The 16,786-nt window shown below is 35.9% G+C and overlaps 1 protein-coding gene across 2 annotated transcripts in view; it reads left to right on the top strand.

Moving 5' to 3' along the window:
* The first annotated feature begins 2,219 nt into the window (after positions 1–2,219).
* The window catches only part of AQR (aquarius intron-binding spliceosomal factor), a 116,063-nt gene continuing 101,496 nt past the window's right edge, over positions 2,220–16,786 (top strand). For both annotated transcript variants that reach the window (XM_068548856.1, XM_068548853.1), the window contains exons 1-4: positions 2,220–2,490; positions 4,865–4,921; positions 7,020–7,060; positions 13,228–13,263. In XM_068548856.1, coding sequence (XP_068404957.1) covers positions 2,416–2,490; positions 4,865–4,921; positions 7,020–7,060; positions 13,228–13,263 — 209 coding nt within the window. In that variant the 5' untranslated portion in view covers positions 2,220–2,415. The remainder of the gene's footprint in view (positions 2,491–4,864; positions 4,922–7,019; positions 7,061–13,227; positions 13,264–16,786) is intronic.

The raw sequence follows: 16,786 nt of genomic DNA, 5'->3' as shown, positions 1-16,786 counted from the left end.
ATTTAATAAATGTTAATTGGCAAATAAATTGCTCATCACTGCCCAGATCTCATCCTGCTACCTCAGACTGTGTCTCTATATGACGGAACTATCTTTTCCTCTTAAAATCTACTTCTACCTTCTGTCTTCTCTGCTGGTACAGGGTTCCACTATTCTTTCAACTGCTTAGGATGAATTTCTCTTTACTCTGTTTTATCAGTGTCTTCCATGCTTATTCCTTCCTCTTCAATTTTACTGCCAGAACCCAAATTTAGGCATGTTACTTTTGCTTTAGATTTGCAATAGTCTCCCAACTGGTATTCCCATCCCCACTTTACCTATTCCAACCCATCTAACAAACTACTGAAAAGTCATCTTCCAAAAGTAGATTTCCAGTCAGTGGTTTCCCCATTGCCTTCCATGATAAATACAGTCTCCTTTCTCTAGCTTTTAAGGTTTTGACATGTTAAGCCTGATGGCTCACTCCCAACATTCTCCCAGCATGACCTGCTTTCATGGCTTTATCTGTGCTATGACTATACTAGAAATATTGTCCCTGATGTTTTTGATTATCAAAATCTTATCTACCTTTCAAGATTCATCATAAAAGCTATTCAGAAAATCTTATTTTACCTCTTGTTGTATAGACTCCATTTGTAAATAAAGTGTAGTTAGATACTTTATGTATTCAAAATCTGTTGCATTTAAAATTAGGATCATGCAAATTTTCATCTTTAGCTCTATAAATAAACTTTATACAATAACAAGTAGAAGGAAAAAAGGATTCCACGTTTAATTTCTATATCTACAGACACTTTTTTGTTTTTTCCATCACAACTGTTTATTTTCAAACGGGCTATAGATGTTACAAAATTCAAAAGTTTCAAAAGGGTGTAAAATGTAAAATAAGACTTCCCTTGCTCCTGTTCTCCCCTCCCCCAGTTCCTCCTCCCTAGAGGCAACCATGTTACCAGTTTCTTGCCTGTGTTCATCCAGGGAAAGTTTACTAGAGGTACATGTTTAATTTATATATGGATTTGGGAGTGGTAGAGGTATGCATTCAAACTCAGTAATAAGAAAACATGCAATTCAATTTAAAAATGGGCAAACAATTTGAATAGAGGCTTCCACAAAGAAGATATATGGATGGCAAATAAGCACATGAACAGACATTCAACATCATTAGTCATTAGGGAAATACAAATTAAAGCTACAGTGAGATATACCACATAGCTATTAAAATGGCTAAAATTAAAGAGACTGACCATATCAAGTGTGGGTGAGAAGGAAGAGGAACTGGAACTCTCATATACTACTGGTGTGAATATAAAATGGCACAACTACTTTGGAAAACAGGCAGTTTCTTAAAAATTTAAACATACACATACCATATGATCCAGCTATTCCACTCCTAGGTATTTACTTAAGAGAAAGGGAAACACATGTCTACATTAAGACATATATACACGAATGCTCTTAGCAGCATTATTTGTAGTAGTCAAAAACTGGAAACAATTCAATGTTCATCCATAGATGAGCAGACTAACAACCTGTAGTATGTCCATAAAATAGAATACTACTCAGCAATAAAAAAGGCACCAACTATTAATACCTGCATCAACATGGATGAATCTCAAAATCATTATGTTGAGTGAAAGAAGAAAGAAAAAAGGTACATACTGTATTATTTTCATATTTATAAAATTCTATAAAAAGGATACTAGTCTATACATCTATAGCGACAGAAAGCAGATCAGTGATTGCCTGAGAATGGGTGGGTAGAAATGGGATAGGGATGGATTGCAAAAGGGACTAGGAAAATTTTAGGAACATTGGATATGCTTATTATTATGACTTTGGTGATGGTTTCACATATGTATGACTATTTTTAAAAAATCAAATTTTACACCCTGAATATGTGCAATTCATTATATGCTAATTTATATTTCCATGAATCTGTTAAAAAACAGTTAAAATCAAGCCTCGCATTCCCCGTTTAGGTTTTTTTTTCACTAATGCTTTTTATAGGGTTGAAAGAAACTCCAAGTCTCCCTTTCCCTCCCTGACCCTACCACAAGAAAACCTTAACCAACACGATCTACCTGGTCACTGAGACATCAATCCGGTCTCCCTGGGTGTTTTCTCTCAGCTTCCCGCTAGGGGGCAGGAGCGGGGGGAGGTCGAAGCCCTTGCCTCTCTAGCTCAGAGCCAGCGCTTGCGTGCACTTCCGGCCCCGTTCTGTTCCGCTTCTCGAAGAATGTACAAGCTGCGGTGCGCGTTCCTTATGGTCTATAAGCGTTGAGGATATTCTGCTCCGCGGGTTTTTGCGTCTCGGAGTTAGGCAGCCTCAGTCGCTTCTTAGGGGGAAGTGTATTGGGTTCACCGCTGCTCGGAGCGGTCCATTTTTTTCCACTGGAGCGGAAGGAGAGTGCTGCCATGACGGCCCCTGCTCAGCCCAAGAAAATCGTGGCCCCTACGGTGTCCCAGATCAACGCGGAGTTCGTGACTCAGGTGCGCTTGGGCGAGTCTGGTGTGTGTGAAGGGGTGAGGACGCTGAAGCCCCGAGGCCAGGAGGTGGGATTTTTCTTGGGAACGGGAGCACCGAGGAGGCATTCGTTTGTCAGTTCATACACTCAAGTCTTTTTACTAAAGAGTACGTGCTGTGTGCCAGCAACTGTGCTAGCTGTTGGGGAGACCGTGATGAAAGAGGCTCTGCCCTGAGGAGTTCATGTTCCAGGGGAGACAGACACATGAAAAGAAAGCTATTATGCGAGCTTTGCTGTGTTAAGAGTTCGTCGCAGGAGCGATGGATTCACAGAAGGAACACCCCAGTCACCTGAGACGGGCAAGAAGGTTTCATAGCAGAGGTGATACTGAACTGAGGGTCGAAGGAGGGATAGGCTTATTCTTAGCCTTAGAGCAACCTAGATCTTTGAAAGGAATGGTGAGAATCTGACAAGACACCTGCTCCAAATACATGCATCTACGAAGAGAGCAATTCCGTGGTCGGAGAGCGTTCATTTAAAACCTGTTTATTGTGTTGCATGGTGAACCGCGGTTGGCTTTGAATGGGGAAACATAGCCCTGTAGCGCTCAGCAACTTTCCTAATCCTTATTTGTTGCTTTGGGTGTTGGATAAGAGTGCAAGTAGCTCTATGCAGAACTTATTACTCACTTGCTTCTTTCTTCTCTGTGCCCTGTTTCAGCAGATTTGCCAAGGCAGAAGCATAAGAGTCATTTTGAATCCTTCCTTAAAGAGTTCTAATTGCCCTTAGGATAATGACTGGAATCATTCACCTTGTTTTGTGATCTGGCGCATGCTTATATCCAGTTTCCTCTCTTTTTTTCTCCTTTTCTTAGCCATACTGAACTGCATTTATTTGTGCCATGCAATCTTTCACCTCCTGGCACCTCCTTTCAACATTGTTCCCTCTACTTCATTTTTTTCCCTACCTTTTCTTATATGGTTAATTCATTGTCATCCATCTACATTAATTTGGAGAGGTTTTTCTGGACAAGTTAGACTAGAACTCCCTTTTCCCATATGCTTGAATTTTTGTGGTAAAAGTTATTAGTTTCCTCCCCTCAGGGAGCTTACATTTTAGAGGGATGAGTGAGACAAATGAACAGTGTAGTTTCAGACAGTGATTATTGCTATCAGGAAAATGAAACGGCATTGTGGCAGACTGGGTGGGGTTTATGAAGAGCAGTCAGGAGAGTCCTGACTAAGACCCGAATGAGCTAAGACCTGAATGCAAAAAAGGAGCCAGTCTGGGGAAGAGCAGGGAAACAGTCCAGGGAGTAGCAAGTGGAAATGCCTTATGGTGTGTATGTAAAGAAGCCAGGAGAGCGAACTTAAGAAGTAAGAGGGAGGATGGTATGAGATGAGGACAGAGAGTATGTAGGGATCCTACCATTTCCCTGCCCCTCCTCCTCCATTATTTCTGAGTACCTGGCACACCTGACCAGAGAAGGGGCTTTTTAATTATTATTGAATGAGTGAGATGTAGAGGTTAAAATTTAGTTTTAAGAAGATCAGATATCTGAACTCTGTGATCTCACTTTTTTAAATGATGGTTAGCATTTTTTAGCAGTAACATATTTTTAAATTAAGGTATGTACATTGTTTTTTTTAAGACATAATGCTATTGCCACTTAATAGACTACAGTATAGTGTAAATTATAACTTTTATATGTACTGGGAAACCAAAAAATTCATGTGACTTGCTTTATTGAGGTAGTCACTTTATTGTGGTGGTCTGGAACCAAACCTGCAATATCTCTGAGGTACCCCTGTATATGTATTTAAATTCACATTTTTCAGGTAAAACCTGCTTTGCTGAAATCTAACATACTGACTCTTTTATTCTTGGTAATAACCCACTGATAAACTACAATTTTTTTTAGGTTTTGTTTAGGTGTGCCTGAGTGTGTACTAATCACTTAAAGATTATTGTTTTGCAAATCAACATTCCTGAGGATTTTGAATCTGTTTTTTAGTACTGGCTCACCTGTTAACTAATTGTAGTCTAGGGCAGCTCATTTAATCTTTCTAGACCTGGGTTTCATTAGCTCTATGCTGAAGATGTTTGACTGTGGTTATTAACTTCACCCTATTGTTTCCATAGGAGTAGTTTAAAAAGTACATAGTGGCAGGGTGCCATGCAGGGCATTACTGGCATTCAGTGGTTTGGGCCCAAAGATGCTAACTGGTCTGCAAGCCCATATAGTCCCCTTAATAGGTAAATTACTCTATCGCCTCACCCTGCACCAGTAGCGCCCTGTTAAGAAACAGCTTGTCACTGAATGATCTCAGTCTGTTAGGGGTACGAATCTACAGTGGTATGAATCTGTGACTTACTGTTTATACTGTTTACTTTTGCAGTTAGCATGTAAATACTGGGCTCCCCACATCAAGAAAAAATCACCTTTTGATATAAAGGTAAGTATTTTTGGTTTGCCACATCCCTTTTGAATAGGTATGCTCTTTGTATCTTTTTCAAGAGCTAATTCGACAGAAGCTCTTTATAATTTTTTTAAAAGTCAAAATGAATGGTTTTCTAAACTAATAATTACTCATAATAGAAAATTTGGAAAATACAGAAGCTACACATAAGAAAATAAAAATAACTACCCAGAGATAACCTCTACTATCATTTGTTTTATTTCCTTTAAGCTTTTTTAAAAATGTGTGTGGATTTTGCTATTTATAGATTCTTAGATTGTTCTGATTTATCATTATTAGGTGATCATGTAATGAATATCTTTGTAAATACACATCAGTTTTCCTACAGTTTTTTTGACAGTTCATCTAGGATAAAATCTATTGTTTTCTCTTTTAGTTTTAGGCTGATGAACTGAAATAAAGATCTGTAATAATGGTGGAAGAGGTGGGAGTTGTTTAGAGAATTAGATGACTGAGGGCCAATCATATTCAATTAGGGAAGGGACTTAGGATTCAGGTGACACAATTTAGAGTAAATGAAAGGCAGAATTCCTAATGGAGGATTAATTCTCATTGACATAGGTTCTTAAAGAGAGGTCTTATAGAGCTAACATATGCATGCCATTTAACAAGTAGTGAAGACTCACTTTAAGTTTGCCATTGTCAATTGAATTGTGATACTCTAGGCACTCTTATTAAAACTGAACTTAATCCCAAACTTCTCACATTATTTGAGCTTAAATGTTTTATTTATAAATAAATTTTTGTTTTGCCAGCAATCCCATTTTATTCATCAGGAGGATATTCATAAACTTGACATACATTAATTACTCTTAATTATCAGCCAGGTTGCTTTATCTTACTATATGCTGTTTGTGTATGTTTGTGCTTGTATATGTTGGGTCTGGGGGTTTCTAGGGTTATTTTTCATTAATAACAAAAATATCTTTACGACACTACTAGATTGAGTTGAACTTAATTAGATCAAGGTTTTTAGAAATTAAATTTATATTCAGATCATTTTAGTTAATACTAGATGAAGCTATGTATGCCTGTTTAGAAGAATTTTATTATAAGTTGGTATTTAAAGAAGATTATACCCTTCATTTTATTATTTAATTTGGATTTTGATAAACAGAAAAGCAATGACAGAAAATTTCATACAAATTTAAGACTTGCTTGCCTCATTGTCTTCCTCCCTTTACCACCCACAAACATTTATTTGAGAAATATACTTTGAACAGTTAAAAGACATAGTTGCCATAAAATAATATTATACCATGTTAAAGTACTTCATAATTTTAGAGTAAGTTTTTTTTTTAACTACTCTTGTCACTAGCACTGCTATTACTTCTGCTACTGATAACTGTTATTAAAGGCTTACCATGTGCCAGGACCTGTACTGAATTCTTTACATGTGTTGTCTTATAGCAACCCCATGGGGTACTTCTTATTATTAGATCCTTTTTGTATACTGGGAAACTGAGCCTTAGAGCAGTCATGCATTTGCAAAGGTTGTAGTCTTCAGCAGTAAAGGTGGATGGTTTGAACCAGGCTTCCAACCCCAGAACCAGAATTCTTATGTATTATACCATCCTACCCACCCTAACCCAAGTAAATGGAAATTCTGAGGTTTTATCATATGTGCTTGGAAAACAGGATGTAATGATTAGCATTTGCTTCTGTTATGTCTTTGCACTTTCAATTTACTTTCTGGTTTTTGAAAGCACTTAACTTAGGCGGAGCCTGATAACATTTATATACTTTGTTAAGTTTTAAAAAATATCCTGATCTTGTGAATTTTTATTTTCCCTAGAAATGAAATAAATACATCATTTTAATAATTATTTCTAGAATTATTTTTATTTAGATATATTTTATTATTATTTTTTTCTACTACTTTGCTTTCTGTTATTTTACATTTTGAGGGATATAATGGGATTATAAAAAATCTCTTAAGTATTACTTCAATAGCAGTGATATTTGATAGCTTTCCTAAACTACCTTGTTTTGTGTAATCTCAGTAATTGAAAACTCAATTTAGAGTCTGAAAAAAAGTTATTTGAGATATTAAACATTTTTATATTTTTAACAGGTGATTGAAGATATATATGAGAAAGAAATTGTCAAATCAAGGTAGGAATGAGTTTAATTTTCATACATAGGAAGTAGATGGGACTAACTTGGATCTCATCTGAACTTCTAAACTAAATGTAATCATAAACTTGGAACTTTCCTTCCTTTTTTTGATTTGGTCATCAAGGAGATGGTGACTAGAAAAACTATATCTAGCTGCTGAAGAGGCATAAGATATTTTTTTGCCTTTTAATTTTTGGCTCAGATTAGAGGGATTAAGTTCTTTAGGGTTTATTTTGTTTTTGAAGGAATGTGAGGAAGAGTAAATATGGAGATTTTAAAATTTCAGTTCAACTAATACTAATTTTATTTTCTGATAAATCTTTTTGAAAGATTATTTAAAAATTGGAAAAGTAAAATATACATGATAATAATTAAATACAAAATAATTATGTATTTTGTACATAATGTACAAACTATATATATAATAAAAAATAAAAATTATTTTGAACAATACACAGAAAGGGTAAGTTTCAGTACATCTTCTTCCCTGTCCCTTAACTCTCAGTTTCTTTATTTATGTATACATCTGTTCCAGTTCCCTACCCCTTAGATTTTTTTTTTAAACAGCAAAGAGTTTATACTCTACATACCATTCTGCATCATGACTTTTTTTTTTAAACAATGTGTCTTGGGCATATTTCCATATCTGCACCTGTAGACATATATGCCCAATGAGTATTTTAAAAGGTAACTTTTAATATGAAATAGGAACATTTGTGTTATGAATGTCATAGACCTTATAAAATCTCAGATTTTATTTTTTTCATGTGTTTGAGTCTTAGGAGGTAAATTTACTAAATATTGTAAAGGCAGTGTCAAAATAAGAGGCCAGTCGTTTTTTTAAAATTTTTATTTATTTATTTATTTATGTTTGGCTGCGTTGGGTCTTCGTTGCTGCGTCTGGGCTTTCTCCAGTTGTGGCGAGCGGGGGCTGCTCTCCGTTGCAGTGCTCAGGCTTCTCATTGCGGTGGCTTCTTTTGTTGTGGAGCACCGGCTCTAGGCTCGCAGGCTTCAGAAGTTGTGGCACGTGGGCTCAGTAGTTGTGGCTCCCAGGCTCTAGAGCACAGGCTCAGTAGTTGTGGCGCACAGGCTTAGTTGCTCCACGGCATGTGGGATCTTCCCGGATCAGGGCTCGAACCTGTGTCCCCTGCATTGGCAGGCAGATTCTTAACCACCAGACCACCAGGGAAGTCCCTGTGCAAACTATTTTAAGAAACAAGTTTTCAGGCAAAATGAAGACAAGAAGAATCTAAGAATGCAAACAACATAAGTAAAAGCACTTAAAAATAAAAGACTATTTTACTGACATTGATGATTAATGTAAGCATGTGGGATCTTCCCAGACCAGGGCTCGAACCCATGCCCCTGCATTGGCAGGCAGATTCTTAACCACTGCGCCACCAGGGAAGTCCTCTAGTTGTTTTGTTTTAGCAATCGATTCTTGAGCCTGTAGAAGTAGGTAGGGCCAAAGACCATATTAAGGTTTGTTTGTTTGTTTGTTTTAAATTTGAAGAGAAATAGGAAACCAGTGAAGCATGATGGTGGTATTTTAAAATTTTGGAGAGAGCAAGAGGCAGGAAATTAGTTAGGTGAACATTGTTGTAGTCAGATTGAAGATAATGATGGCACGGACTGGCTTGGAAAGTTGAGATAGAGAGGAGTTACCAATCTGAGAGAGATAGAAGTGGTTGGTGGTTGGATGTGGTGAACGCAGGAAGGGAGGAATCAAGGATGACTCCAGAATTTTTGGCAAAGGTTGTCAGGTGATTTGGTGCCATTACTGACTTTTGCTGTTGTTGTTGGTGGTGGGATTGGGTGTAGATCAGTAATCACCTTTGGAAATGTTGAATTCTAGCCACTAAAGAGCTATAGAGAGAGATGTAGAATAAGCAGTTGGGTATTTAAGTGTAGAGTTCTGAAGAGAGGACTGGGTTGAGCCTACTTTGTATCAACCACCATTTCAATGCTAAGCGTGCATCAATGAACATGGCAGATGAAGCCTCTACTCATGAAGCTGTGTTCTAATTCTTATCTAGACAGACAAAATATATACATATATATACAGTATCAGCAGGTAGTAAGTGCTATGAATTAAAGTGGGATTAGGGTATAGCGACAGGACTGCTATTTTAGATTGATGATCAGGCAAAGATCCTCTCTTAGAGTGAAGTAAGTCAGAAAGAGAAAAACAAATATCGTACATTAACACACATATGTGGAATCTAGAAAAATGGTGCAGATGAACGTATTTGCAAAGCAGAAATAGAGACACGTAGAGAACAAATGTACCGACACCAAGGGGAGAAAGCGGGGGTGGGATGAATTGGGAGATTGGGATTGACATATATACACTACTGTGTATAAAATAGATAACTAATGAGAACGGAATGTGTAGTACAAGGAGCTCTACTCAGTGCTCTGTGGTGACCTAAATGGGAAGGAAATCCAAAAAGAAGGGGATATATGTATATGTATAGCTGATTCACTTTGCTGTACAGCAGAAACTAACACAACATTGTAAAGCAACTGTACTCCAATAAAAGAAGAAAAAGATATCACATTTGAGCAGATATGTAACATATGACTTGTTGGTGTGAGTGTGGGTATGGAGGAAATTGCCTGAGGAAAGTTAACTGAAGATGAGTGGGTAGATAAATTCTAGGACCCTTTTTTATTATATATTAAGGATATACCAATCTGGAATTTACCTTGAACCTTCAGAACTAGTTCTCTGCCTCTTTGTAGAACAGGGTTTCACTCCAATGGATTGCTTAGGGTTTTGGGGGTTTTTTATTTAAACCTTTGCTACTAATATTGCTTCCTTGAATATAATTTTTATATAATTAACAACTAAAAGCTGCTGGCGACTTTTAAGTTACGTAGACTTGGCTAAGTCATTTTTAATTGCTGAAAGTAGTAACAGTCGTTGGCGGGGCTCCCTGAATCTTATCACGGCACTCTTAACAGCCATATTCTCATCTTGTACACATTTAAACACTTGAATAAAAGTGAACTGATTGCATTTTGCCCCCAAATCTCTAAGTTCAAAAAAGTTAAATAATGCACCTGTGTAGCACAAAAACTGTAGTGTATATTTAAAAATTTAAATGACCATTTTTTTTTAGACTAGTGCCTTGTGGAAGCTGTTTTGCAGAGTTATATGCTCGTAGCTTCTTCATTATTGGGGAATGGCTTAATGTAAGATTTATTAACTTGTTTGTAGGCTATCAAGATGGGCAGTTTATAGCCATAAGGCACTCTTAATATGATACATTAAGGTTCTTATAATATACATTTTTTTGTACATCATCCCTATTTCCCTAGGAGGCATCTGGGAATTAAATCAATCAGTTCTTATATTCTTATGGTATAAATGATCACTTCTAGAATCTCAAAATTAGATAGATCTTAAAATACCATACCATATTGTTCAATCCCCATTGTAGTATGTGGTATATTACACAAAAGATTCATATTTGCTATCCTTACCATTATCAGATTTGGTGAATTTGTCTTAATGTATTTTTATCTGTTTGATTTTAAAATATTTAAAGTAACAGTAATTGTCATTTCTGGAGTGCTTACTATGTGCCAGATTCTGATCTCAGCACATTGCATATAGCAGCGTATTTATCCTCACAACAATTCTGTGATAGTTACTGTTATCCTCATTTTATGGATGATGAAACTGAGGTATAGAGAGATTAAGTAACTAGCCCAAGGTATTTTACCACAGATACAGACAGCGCCAGGTTGTTAAATCCTTGTTCTCTGGCTCTTATCCAATACTCTGTTCTTAAATAGGCCAGGGTCCATTTGCCCTTTAGGACTCTCTTAACCCACACACTTTGGTATGATTATTAATCCATCCAAGTGATTTTTATACTGAAAGAAAAAAAAGGGATGACTTTTAGAGCAATTTACTTTTGCCAGTGTTTATATTTCTTTTTATTAAAAATGTTTAAACCTTTTTACTATGAAATTAACAGAAAGCACATAAAATGTACAGAAACATTTAGCCTTCTGAATTTTTACCACCACTGAGGTAAAAAAAACCCAACCTTTTGGCATCCCACAAACCCTTATGTGCCCTTTGCTTTACCATTTAAATATGTAAGTATGCAAACGTGAACACTATAGTTTAGTTTTGCTTGGTTTTAAACTTTAAATAAATGGAATCACATGGTATGTACTCTTTTATGGCTGGCTTCCTTTGTTCACAATTATTATTTGATTTTTTAATCATCTATTTAACAATAAATCTGGAGTAGGTAGTTCAGAAGTTCATAATGTGAGGGTCTTTGTCAGCCTTTTAACAAACTTTCTGGCTTTCCCTATGTGGTTGCAAAGGGGCTGCCACAGCTCCAGACCTCATGTTTTCACACAACCATATCCCAAGAGAGATAGCAGAGGGCAATTATAGCAGCAAAAAAACCCCCCTTTGCCTACCCCTCCCCACTCTTTTTTTTTTTTTTCTTCAATCAAATTTAATCATCCAGTTAACAATACAGTTAATAGACCCAATGTATTGTACATAAATTATCCAGCTTTGGGAGGAGTTAATGAAATGCATGTTAAACCCTTGACCAGAGTCAGGCTTTACAAAGCATGCTCTCAGTAAATATTGGTAACTTAATAAAATAACCGTCCCCAAATCCTTTATTTATATTTCTCATTATTTCTTATAACTTTTCATCCTTATCTTTAAAGATTTTCTGGCATAATATCTAGTCTCTAGACCCATTTTTATATCTTATATGTATACCTTTAGTTAAGTTCTTTATCTGTCTCAGGAAGTTTACTGGCAGAAGTGTAAAACCCCCAATTTAATGAATACCACCAAGATCGCTATAAGAGAAGTTGAGTGTTTTTGCATTATCTTGCCCCATCAAAACTGATTTTTCACTTGTCCAGTCATCCATAGGAAAAAAAAATTGACCACTTCACCTCTTTTGTACATGAGGAAACTGGGTCCCAGGGTGTTTAAAGATGTTGCCAAGGTAACACTAAATCATGACTAGAATACTGAACTATCTCGTGAGCCAAGATTTTCTTTCTTTCATCAATGAGGTCCTATATGTGGCTGAAGAAATGAAGGGTGCAGGTATTTGCATAGCAGGCCCTGAATTCTGTTGTCCAACACACATATAAAGTGAAATGCCTGCAGCTGGAGATCTAGAGTGTACCACACAAGCTCTTGTATCCTCTCAGTGGCTTGGCTGGCTGTAGAAGCCAGTGCCTTGGCAGTGTTCTGTCTTTGTGCTATTGCACAGTTAAATCCTTCATTTCATTCTCACTAAAGTTCTCTGACATTGCTTGCTCAGTGAAACTATTTAAGAGATCAGAAATCAGTGGAATAGGATTTTGACAGGATAATGGTCTCTTGGCGTATTATAAATTTATAATGCATACTCATTTAATTTTCAAAGCTGGAGGCTAATATCCAGTGGCATGGTTCTGGTCTGGCTACTTTATTTTCAATATACAAAATGATAAAACTAAATTAGTGGACGTTTGAACCTACCTTTGGAAGGATACCCTGTAACTACTGCATCATTTATCCATATAAAACAAAACACTCTGATTTTTAAAGTGTATAAAGAGATATCTGATATTCCCGCCACAATTTTCTAATATTCTAAACTTAATGTCAAGGCTACAGAAGCCTGATTCCCATGTTTGTGATATAGATACATGTGTCCCTTGTGCTTATAGGAGGGCATGACTTCAGCAGAATGTTTTCATTTGATTATTAAATGGAAGAATGTTAGTCAGTGCTTAAGAAATTGAGACAGGCTAGCTTTTGGCAGTTGTGATCTAATATTATGAATATTGATGAGCACTTGTGTTTTGATTAAAATTACTTGGCTTATTAATCTATGTGTTGTATCCTCGTATGTCATGGTGCTGATTGTGTTTGTTATATGGGTAGGATATAAGTAACTGTTCTTAGACAGTTTTTAAAAGTAAAATAAACTATCTGAAACAAAATACAAACAAAAAATAAAAAGAAAATTTGCTTTTTTCAATGCATAAATAAATATAATTATTCTGATATGTGAGTCAATATTAAAACAAGATTCCAAAATACATCTGCATTAGTAACTCAGAAATGTTTATTTTCTCTATTTAAATATTTTTACTATTTATTTTTATATTTTTAGGTTTGCCATCAGAAAGATAATGCTCTTGGAATTTAGGTGAGTTTAAAGGCTTTACTTGACGAAGTTAAAGATGACAGTGTGACTTAACTTTTAGCTAAGTTTTCTGTACATTTCTGTGAGTGGATAAGAAAATAATTATAAATTTTAAAAGATTTATATTTTTGTGATTGGCTTATTTTGGAATACGTGTATGATAGCCTTTGTTTTCAAAGATGATGTTCCATTATTAGTGTAACTAATATTGTATTTTGAGTTGTTTTTCACTAATTAAGATAGTGTGTGCCGAGCAATTTCTGAACTCTTCTTTGGTTCCTCTAGTGATAATGGGAGTAAATTGGAATGCATTCTGTAGCCATTTTTTCCTTCCAGGCTAACTTGTTATTACTAAGCCAGCATTGTTCTGACCTAAGCCACTGATAAATATTTCAGACAGAAGAGAATATATAATTTTTAGGTTACAATTTAGATTATATTACAACCAGGTGTTGCCAATAGGCTGGAAGTAAAAGCCAAGGTTGCTGTTGATGATAGTAGTATCTGCCATTTATTGAACTTTGTGCTAGGCACATTGTTAAACATTTTACATACAGAGCACTCACAGAAACCCTGCAAAGTCAGTATTATACTCTCCACTTAGTGAAGGAAGAAACTGAGGTCAGAGCAGTTATTTGTTGAAGATAATGCATTTAAGTAATTGGCAGAGCTGGGATGCCAATATCTGATGCCAAAGCTCATGGTTTTTCCACTTCTCCACACTTCTTGAGGTCTAGTCTGCATCAGAAGTCAGTCTCTATTAACAACTGTTTCTCCCTACATACACTGATATGATCCTCACAAAAAATGTTATGATGTAGGTGTTCTTATTATTTTACAGAGAGAAATTGAAGTTTATAGCTATGAATTAACTTGTAAGTAGACTCCTACTATATCCTAAGAACTGTATTGTCACTGAATACTTGATCTCATTTAATCCTCATAATAATCCCAGTAAGAGCTTCCTTATTTTATAGAGAGCACTGAGGCTAGAAATTGGGTCCATCTGGCCCTTAGATTAATATGCCCTTTTCATCATATCATGCCATCTTTCAGAAGAAAAGTAAATAAAAATCAAGAGGATGCTGATATATGATTAGGATAAAACCAGAATTCTATGGTCCTGGCAAATATCAGATACTAAGAGAATTGCAGGAACTGAAGGAGAAAGCAGCAGAACATATTGAAGGCACCAGTGACAGTGAAAGATGTTTAATAACTGAAAAAGGGGGTTGTTACCTTCCAGGAACTTTTTTTTTTTTTTTTTTAGGAACTTTTATGTATAATAATTTCTGGGTGAGAATGCCATTTTCTCTGTGCCAGCCTCCAGACATAATGAGTCTCAAGTTTGTAGTAGAGATAATTGATGGTCTCTTGCTAGAGTGGAAAGTGAGATGGCATGGAGGAGGTGCCTGGGTACAGGAGAGTGATGAAATCAAATCTTTGATGAAATGTGTCAGAGGGACATGTTATTATATAGATTACATTTGCTGCGATTGCCAAAATAGAATCAAGGAATTATTGAACAGTCATTAAGTTTGGGTTAAAGAGATGTAGTTTGGAGTCAGGTGTGTATCATCTGTATATCATGGAGATAACTGCATCATCTTGGGCAAATCATTGACTCTAATATTCTCAGATTCATCATCTGAAAAATGTAAAGAATAGGTTTGGAGTTTGCTGTGTAGTCAGATAATACCCAAGACATTACTGTTAAAAACTGTGGCAAGCCAATGATATCTGTGGGGCATCTGGCAGGAACAAATATAAAGATATTCTGAAAGGATATATATTCCAACTATACTGCAAAAAAAATCCTATAGCTAAAACCCTGGTAAAGATGAGTTCAAACTCCCAATTACAAAGGACATTAAAGCAAGATTTAGTTGAGACAATAAAGAATAGAATTAGATATCCCCCAGAAAATCCCAGGTAATTATATAATTAATACACACTATCAAATCATGTTTGAAATTCTTATAGGCATAAAAGAACACATAGAATATGTGAACAAGAAACAGGACACTAAAGATGGACAGTTTGGGGGAAAATGAAAATAAAAATCATTGAAATTACAAAACTCAATGGGCAAATTAAATAGATTAGACACAGCTAAAGAGGGAATTAGTGAATAGGGGTTTAGATCTGAGGAAATTAACAAATAATAGCAAAGAGAAATAGAGATGGAAAGTATACAAGACAATTAAGATATCTAGATGCTAGAATGAGAAGATCCATTAGGAGTTTCAGAAGAGATTTAGAGAGAATGAGGGAGTATCGTTTTAGAAGAGATGATGGTTAAGAATTTTCTACAGTTGAAACATACGAGTCTTTTAGATTCAGGAAGTATATATAGCAAATTGTGAACAGAGCAACAGTGACAGGGTAAAGATCTTAAAATCTCCTGGAGAAAAAAAGACAGATTACTCAAAGAGGAAGAAGAACAAATTGATTGTAGACTTCTCAATTGTAATGACAGAGAAGATAGTAGTATGAGACTAGTACATAGAAAAAAATTAGAACTATCAACCTAGAAAGAATTCTATCACCAGCTAAACTGCCATGAAATGAAGAGATTTCAGACAGATTCACACTAACAGACTTGGTAATGGAAGTTCTAAAGGGCATAATTCAGGAAAAAATTTAAGCTTGTAAGAAAGGAATGATACGAAGTTTCATGCATTTTATTTATGAAAGAGTAGTCTCTAACTTGGAGCCTTTTGGCCATTGTTTAGGATAAAATACTATTTACCGGTTTCATAGGCTCTTGCAAATTAAGCAAGAATGATTGCTAAAGATAGACCCGTAGAAATACCAACGTGAGCAGACCTTTGAAGCATAAGAGAAAGTAGAAAAATTATATGCTACAGCAGAATCTAAAATGCATAACTCTGTGTGTGCATGTATGTGCCCGTGCACTTGTAACCGATTGAAAAAGTAATACGTGTGGAGTGATTTAAAATGAGAACAAAAAGTTCTTCTTTTTTTTTTTTTTTTTTAAGAGTATTAGTCATTTTATTTTTATTTATTTATGGCTGTGTTGGGTCTTCGTTTCTGTGCGAGGGCTTTCTCTAGTTGTGGCAAGTTGGGGCCACTCTTCATCGCGGTGCGCGGGCCTTTCACTATCGCGGCCTCTCTTGCTGCGGAGCACAGGCTCCAGACGCGCAGGCTCAGTAATTGTGGCTCATGGGCCCAGTTGCTCCGGGGCATGTGGAGTCCTTCTTTTTTGCATTAGTGCTTGAGAGTATTTTACAACCCCGTACAGTAATTAATGTTTATAATTACTCTGAATAAGAAATGGCTAAGCTTTGTTTTAGAAATCAGAAATGCTTATTTTGTTTAGGAATATTTTCACCAAAGTCTTAGAATAAGAATTTTGGCATCTTGAGGTGGAAATGCCAGTTTCCTTGAAAACTGACTTATGTTGAATACCTTGTAAATTAAGTAACAAATCCTCTTTTTGATTGTTAAGTCTCTTAGTTTCCAGAAATCATTTGGTCCTGATGTGAGTTTATGTTAATTTCTC

The sequence above is a fragment of the Eschrichtius robustus genome, chromosome 1 (genome assembly GCF_028021215.1).
Source record: "Eschrichtius robustus isolate mEscRob2 chromosome 1, mEscRob2.pri, whole genome shotgun sequence".
Classification (NCBI taxonomy): Eukaryota; Metazoa; Chordata; class Mammalia; order Artiodactyla; family Eschrichtiidae; genus Eschrichtius; species Eschrichtius robustus.
Note: the sequence above shows the minus strand (reverse complement) of the source record. Positions and strands in the feature narration are given on the sequence as shown.